At 46.8% G+C, this 7188-nt stretch overlaps 1 protein-coding gene across 1 annotated transcript; it reads right to left on the reverse strand.

The window, feature by feature from the left end:
• Positions 1–681: 681 nt before the first annotated feature.
• On the reverse strand, positions 682–6980 carry ZP4 (zona pellucida glycoprotein 4). Its single transcript, XM_028104607.2, has 10 exons — positions 6740–6980; positions 5414–5611; positions 4724–4920; positions 4088–4185; positions 3155–3285; positions 2782–2971; positions 2561–2705; positions 2165–2243; positions 1023–1139; positions 682–807 (listed from the first exon to the last, which is right to left on the reverse strand). The coding sequence occupies exons 1-10, from the start codon at positions 6900–6902 to the stop codon at positions 704–706; spliced, it is 1422 nt and encodes a 473-aa protein (XP_027960408.1). The 5' UTR covers positions 6903–6980; the 3' UTR covers positions 682–703.
• Between the last annotated feature and the right edge of the window lie 208 nt (positions 6981–7188).

A 7188-nucleotide genomic window follows, 5' to 3' on the forward strand; every position in this document is an offset into this window, starting at 1 on the left:
ACAGTGTTAGTTACTAGAGAGTTCTTTGAGCAGAAGATTTACCTTGAGAAGTCACCATGTGTTTCTATTAGTCTTAAGGACTATTAAACTAGGGAATTACTTGTTGGTCTGGCTCAAAACTAAACCTCTTCTGATCAAACCACTTCCAGTTGACCAATCCATGATCAGATAATTCCTTTTAGTCACTGTTCTAGACATTGGTTTTCAGTGTGATGCTTAGAATACCATAATCACCTGAGAAATGGTTAGAAATGCAAGTTTTTAAGCCTTAGCTCAGACCTATTTAAATTCTGGGGGTGGGGCTAGTAATCGATTTTCACCCATCAGCCCTCCTTTGATCCTGATGCACACTGTCTAGAAGATTCCACACTAGCTCTAGGCTAGTTCTACCTTAGTTTGATTGATTTTGTGGAAGAGTTTTGTTTTATACCTCTCTTAAGCTTGTAACCCTCTCTATAGTTCTTGTATATACTACCTGATTTGTCAACCAACTATGAATCTACTGAAACGTTCTATTCAGAAGCTAGAAGGGCTGGAGTAGAGGCCTAGGGTATCATGTTGTTATTCTATTGTCATGCAAAATACTACCCCAAGCTAGAAAGAGGAGATGCCAACAGCAGATATTTTACTTACTTTCTTTCAAATGAGAAGCTGGGCACAGGCTGGTAGTGCAATCTGGTTTTATTAACACAACTGGAATAATTCATCTCCATTTCCTGATAGCCAAGTAGGACACTAACAAGGCTCCAATGATTAAGGTCCCAGAAAGGCCTGCCATCCACAGAGCTTGGGAATCTACAGGAGAACCTGTAGGGTAGAAAGGTAGGTTAATGTATGCCAAGACCAAGTGATTCTGTATCCTGAAAAAGACATCTTTAGGTATAGGAAAAACAAGCTGGTCAATTTGAGATTCACATCGGTCATATCAGCAAGGGAGAAAAATTAGGGATGAGGAAGTAGCTTTGGCTTGATTATTGGTTCAGGTAAGGGGCTTCCAGTAGCTAAAGTCTCTGCCCACTCACTTGAGTTTTTATGGAGCTTTTCTGAGGCGTCCTTAGTGGCTTGGAGTAGAATCATGGGACCCTTGCTAGAAATGCTAGCAGTATAGTTGTGAAAATGGATGTTAGAGTTTCTTCTTCCTGTTGGAGAGAGGAGAGCTAGGGATTAGTCAGGATTTTTTGCACATGGTGATGTAGGAATGGGAGAGTTAGGTCCCTCAATATGTACAGTTTTGTTCCATGTCTTAAGTGTGTTAATAGAAACTCAAACAAGTCTAAGACTTTGTACCTAACCCTGCTACCTCATTTTCACCAGAATTTGATAATAGAGATTACACTTTCCCCAAACTGCCATTCTTCTGTAGAAGAGGTATTTGGACAGAAATATGTTAATATCAAGACCTTTTCCTAAGCTACAAAGGTAACTGGTAAGACAGTAACAGAGCAAAGCTGTTTGATCCTATTTCTATTGCCAGTTATAGGATCTAAGTTTTCTTTTAGAAGGGTATCCATTTCTTTTAGGAGCATAGCCATTTCTTTTAGAAAGGTATGGAATAGATGTCATCGGAGTTAGGTTCTAAATATTTATTGAAGTATTTCATTACTATCATTACATTACTATGAGTCTCCTCCCACCCCAAGAAGGGACTTAAAGCTTTAGGGGTCACGAATCCCAATTAATTCAGGTGCTAGACAGGTGAAAGTTAGTGGACCAGCTAGGAGTACACACACATTATAGGAGGACTGGGTCTGACCAACTAGAGCACCTACTGTCTGCAGGCATATGCCAACTATAGATCTTCAGGCAATGTTGCTAGACTTGCCTTCAAGCAGGTGTAAATGGCTTGATTTGTGAACTAGCCAGATAAGTGTTTTGTTAGACTGAGCCATGTGTAGGTCATGAGCCAGTTTGAGTCCTCACTTAGCTTTTTCCATATACATTTTGACTAAGGCTGAGACTTGAGGATTTGTAACTTATATTTAAAAGGCCTGGAATTCTAGGAAGCTGGTTGTCTGTTCTACTGCATCATAAAATACCTAATGCAGCCTCATTAATAAGATGAATCTTTACTTTGAATCATTTGCTTACAGGCTAAAGAAGGTTAGCAGTGGGACTCAAGATTATTTCAAGTTTGTCCTCCAGTGTGGACAGCTTGGATACTCACGCCTGGCAACAGGACAGGTTATCATACAGGATGGTGTCCCAGCAGGCTGGCAGACAGATGCGCTACAGTGCAGATACACCTGGGAGCCAACAGAATGGAGAACATGGTGTAGAACCACATCACAAGTCTTCAAACTTAACTCCCCGGGAAGAAGTTGAAAGAAAGTTATCAGAAAATCTTGACCTCCCAAGATGACATCACAATACCACTAAAGAAGTAGAGTCCAGTAGGCAAATGTCACTCATGGCTTTGCGATCAGTGGTGGCTCTGAGAGAGTACCAACAACTACATTTAAAGGGCAGTCCTGGTCACGGAGTGGTAGGATGTGGAAACAATTCTGAGTTGGGGGGGTGGTCTTCTGAGCCCTGCTGAGGAACACAGAGGGAAGCATCATACCGGTCCCCCAAGTGCCTTTGTCACTGAGTCCACAAAGCTGAAGGTGAAAATGCTGAAACGCTGGTAGTGAGACGGAAATGGAGGGTCCAGGGCTTTCTGGACAGGGATCAGCTGCGTCTGGTAGTTGTCTCCAGCGTAGGGGCATCTAAGCAAAGATATCTGGCAGTCAGGAGGGGCTTCTCGGAGGGACTCCAGCACAGGTGCATGAAAGAGCCACTTACCCTTTCACCAGCATGGGCCACTGGGGCTGATACTGTGAGTTTGTGCTGGGTGTGGCCCAACAGTGATGGAGAAGTAGCCCCAGGTAGGGGTCTGTTCTGTGGCGGATAGAGACCTCCACGTAAATGGGATCCCGAAGTAGCTTCACCACTGGGTAGTCACCGGCAGTGTAGTAGGATCCATATTGCTTATCTGCAAGAGGCCAAAAGGAGTTGAAGCAGTAAAACCAGAATTAGGAACCTCTACATTGCCTGAGACAGAGCATATACACATAAACACCTCCAGCAAGTGTCTCATTACAAAGTTCTCTTAATGCCCAGAAAAGAGACAGGGCTTTAGACTGTAGGCCAGATGCTCCAGCCAAGTGGGTCTTACCTTTGGCAATCTTGAGTTCCAGAGTGAGGGGTCCAGCCTGGGTCTCAGGATGGGGTGGTGGGAGCGTAAAAACCTGGACATTAACCGGGAAGGCATTGCTACTGATCGAGTAGCTGCAGCTAACTCGAAGCCTACAGAAAAACAAGAGCTTTCTTAGCTAGTGTGGGTGGTAGGATGGGCCATGCCACCGTTCAGTTTTTGAAGGTTTTAGGAACCATTACATGCTAGGTGCTGGACAAGTTTGTAAACATGAGGGGGTATGGTTCCTGAGCTTGTGGGAGCTAGATCTTAGTTCAGGAGACCAATGTGTAGATGGGATCAGTGTCAATGTAGTACTGTGAGAAACAGGTGCTTTCTGTAGAGAGGGTAATTAGGGAAGAGCTTGCAGGGAGAGGTCTTGAAGGAAGATAGAAAGTAATGGAGGTAAGGGGAGGGAGAGAAACAGCTGACAGAACAGAGAATGGACACCAGTTTGTCCTTCTATAGAATCTTCAAGGGACTTCAGTCTGAGTTTGGGGAATAGTGAGTGAGGGATGGAGGGTGTTCGAGGAGGTGGGGCTGAAGAGAAAAGTAGGAGGTGTTTGATGCAGGGTCCTTCAGGTTACATTCATGACGCCAAGTTTAAGCTGTGGCAAGACAATGAGGAAGCTTTAAGGGTGCAATCTTCTGAGGTGTTGAGGGGATTCTTTATTACAGCATGGACTATGGAGGGAGATGGCCAAAATGAGAGTCCACGCAAGTGAAATAGGAGTCCAGGGGAGTTTGATGGCAGTGACTTAAATAATGGTCCTTGAGATCGGACAACCAAGGCAGGAGACAGGTTCTCTTGTCATGAGGAGAGGTTCTGTGGATTCAGAGCTTACCCTAGAACTCCTGTTTTATGGGAGGGAAGGCATTCTGGTCAAGCAGGGTCAGGTTAACTAAGACCTTTACCTGAAAATACTGTCACGGGTGATAGAACCATGGCTCCAAGTTCTCACATCTCTAGCTGCGACCAGCTCATTTTCATATACTGCCTGGTCTCCAATGATCTAGAAGTATGGGGAAAGAAGTATTATTCCTGCTAGCCAGGTGTCACTTCACTCAGAACTTGCTCTGACTCAATAATCAGCAGTGCTAGGCTATTTTAGGCTGCACTTTCTGCTCCTTGAGTGGAGGCAAAAGCAGGTGGCAACTAACCTGGGACATTATCACTTCACCTTACCTCAGGATAAGGCGATAGGGCTTATCATAGAGGCAGCCAGGAACAGGACTGCAATGTCAGCCAACCCGCTTGCTTTCCAGGGCAGTGTGGCGAGAAGAAACTATTACTTGTTCCTCTCGTCTATGGCTTGGTAGAAGTACTAGCCCCTTGCTGGAGCACAGCTGTGATCTTAGCTGAATGCCCAGGGGAGGTTTCTGCTTTCTCAATGGTGAAGCATTCTTCCGTCCTAGAGACCATCATATGCACCAAGCAGTGGTCAGCTCTCTCCTTCAGGGCTAAGCTAGTCCACCTCTCCCTCCAGTCGCTAGGACATTTCTATCCGACTTCTAGAGTTAGGAACAGAGCCAAAGGCCAACTGTTCTTACCAGTCTTGTGGTGCCACAGGAATTAAACGAAAACCAGAAGAGGGCAAAGGTACGTGTTGCCATCACAGGGGTACATTCATGGTCATTCCTGAAGGCCAAGCGCGCCAAGCGCACAGAATTTAAGAGCAGCGGAGGTGAGGTCACCTTCCGAGACACGGCAATGGAGAAGTGGCCATCTTGGGTACAGTGTGAGGTCACTGAAAAAACCAGAGTGGCTGTGCTGAAAACAGGTCATACCGCCTGTTTTGAGCCAGCTAAATATTTAGAGAGTTTTGATCCCTCCCCAAGAGGTTGGCAGTCCCACCGAGTGGACTCTGTGCAAGTTTAGCTGTCCAGAGCTCAACGGAAGGACTGAACGAGCACCTGGATTGAGCCCCTGGATTTGAATGTTGCCTCCACCGTTTACTGAGCAACCTCAGGCCAAGCATCTAACCTCCTTGCTCTAGCTTCATTTATAAAATGGGGATAATAGTACTTGCTTTGTTTTACTTATCAGTATTCAGAGCTTAGGGTCTGAATAGTGATCACTTAGGGTCAGGGATTCTAGGATATGCTGATTGCTTATACACTAACTTCTGGTCATCTTTAACATTTGTCTTCTAGGGGTAGGGAGGAGGGAAGATCACTCTTCTCCAGATTTAATTGCAAGTTGTTGGTACTTTAGCTGGTTTCAGAGATGCAGTAACTCACCTGTGTTTCCATAGTAACAGGAACTTGCCTCCAAATTGTAGCAGCAGCCAACCTTCTCACAGTCTCCTTGAGTGATAGGTGAAGGAGCACAAGGCAGCCTGTCCCACACTGGGACAGAGTCACACAGGTCAGCGTTTGGAGCATCTAGGGCTACGTTTTGAAGAGGCGAGTAACTTGAGCTAGATAACGAAGTTGTGTCTTAAGAAAAAAAAAATTTTCGTTACAAAGTATTAAAATTCCCACAGATGTCCAGATGATCCGGGTAGGTCTATATTATATACTAGCAATTAAGTTTCCGAAAGTTAAGTAAATCTTAAGTCCCCTGAAATTAGTACTTCTTGAAAGAGAATACCAGCAAGATCAGTAGAAGCAGTGGGGCTCCTTTTTTCCTTCAAGCAAAGAATTCTTCTGTTCTGCAGAGGTGCTTCTCAGTCCTCCCGCACGGCGAGTTACTGGGGGGTCTTTCTGAAGTGCGGGTTCTGGTACAGCAGGTCTGATACGGGGACTGGGATTCTGCATTTTATCTGTGTTACCTCTCTGGATTAGATTTTGGATACAGGGCAGAGGAGAAGAGTGCACTACAGGTTTGAATCCCTTAGGACTTTGAGGTAGGGCTTGCAGAGGGCAAGACAAGATTTGCTGAAGCCGAGCAGGAGTCACACTTCCTGCTAGTTCCCCAGGTAAGTGATTAAGGAGCCTCCAGCTGAAAGGCCTGAGCCCTGTTTTCAGGGCACAGTTGATCCTCAGAGGCATTTGCCAAGTATCCTTAGTAGCTTTAGCTTCTTTCCCTACACTTCTCAAGACCAAGGAGCTCCTGGTCTTGGGTTAATTTTTTTTTTAAAGATGTTTCATTTATTTATTTGACAGAGAGTGAGAGAGCACAGTAGAGGGAACAGTAGAGGGCGAGGGAGAAGCAGGCTCCCCGCCAAGCAGGGAGCCCGATGTGGGGCTCGATCCCAGGACCCTGAGCCGAAGGCAGACGCTTAACCATCCGAGCCACCCATGAGCCACCCATGTCCCCCCCCCCCCCCCCACCTTGGGTAAATTCTTGTTCGAATCCCAGCTCTGCTGCTCACCAAGAGCTTACCAGGCGGGGGAAGGAATAGCATATACCGCACTGGTTAGGACAGGGGAGGGGACAGCGAAGTGCTCTGCCCTCCACAGTGCCTTGCACCGAGTCATCTAATCACTCATGTGGTAGTTATCTTAAGGACCGCATGTGCAGGGGAGCTGGAGGACGGTCCTTCATGTCACTGTCACTGCACAGAGCGGGTAGAGGAGGCTCAAGAGCGCACCACCCAGACCCTGAAAGTTTCCAGCCCTTACCTGGGCGGTCCGTAGGACACTTGAGCATCTTTGTCTTCGTAACCATGCTGTGTCCGGCCACATCTGCTTCTTCAACTCCAAGTAGCATGATATAGTGGGGGTCCTGGGGAGTCACCCCTGATGGCGGTGCAGGGGGTCTCAGCATTCCTGGTGACTGGGTCATCCTGGTCCACTCAGTGACATAGCAGCTGCCGTAAGAGGCTTCTAATACCGTGGAGCTGCCTGGGCCCTCCCTTAGCCAGATACCACAGCCAGAGTCATTCTGCAGCCTGTGTGGCAGCCCGCGGTTGTCTGGAGGGCAGGGGGGAGCAAAAAAGCACGGGGGGAGGGTCAGTCACCACAGTCCTCAGTGCTGGGAAAGGACAGCCAGGTTTGCCGTCAGACCCCAAGGGGGAAGCAGCAAGAAGAGAGAGGAACAAGAGGGGGCTCCGATTGGGAAGAGAAGTTCT

The sequence above is a fragment of the Eumetopias jubatus genome, unplaced genomic scaffold (assembly GCF_037043125.1).
Source record: "Eumetopias jubatus isolate StellerSeaLion01/CBP00866 unplaced genomic scaffold, mEumJub1_p1.0 scaffold_17, whole genome shotgun sequence".
Taxonomy (NCBI): domain Eukaryota; kingdom Metazoa; phylum Chordata; class Mammalia; order Carnivora; family Otariidae; genus Eumetopias; species Eumetopias jubatus.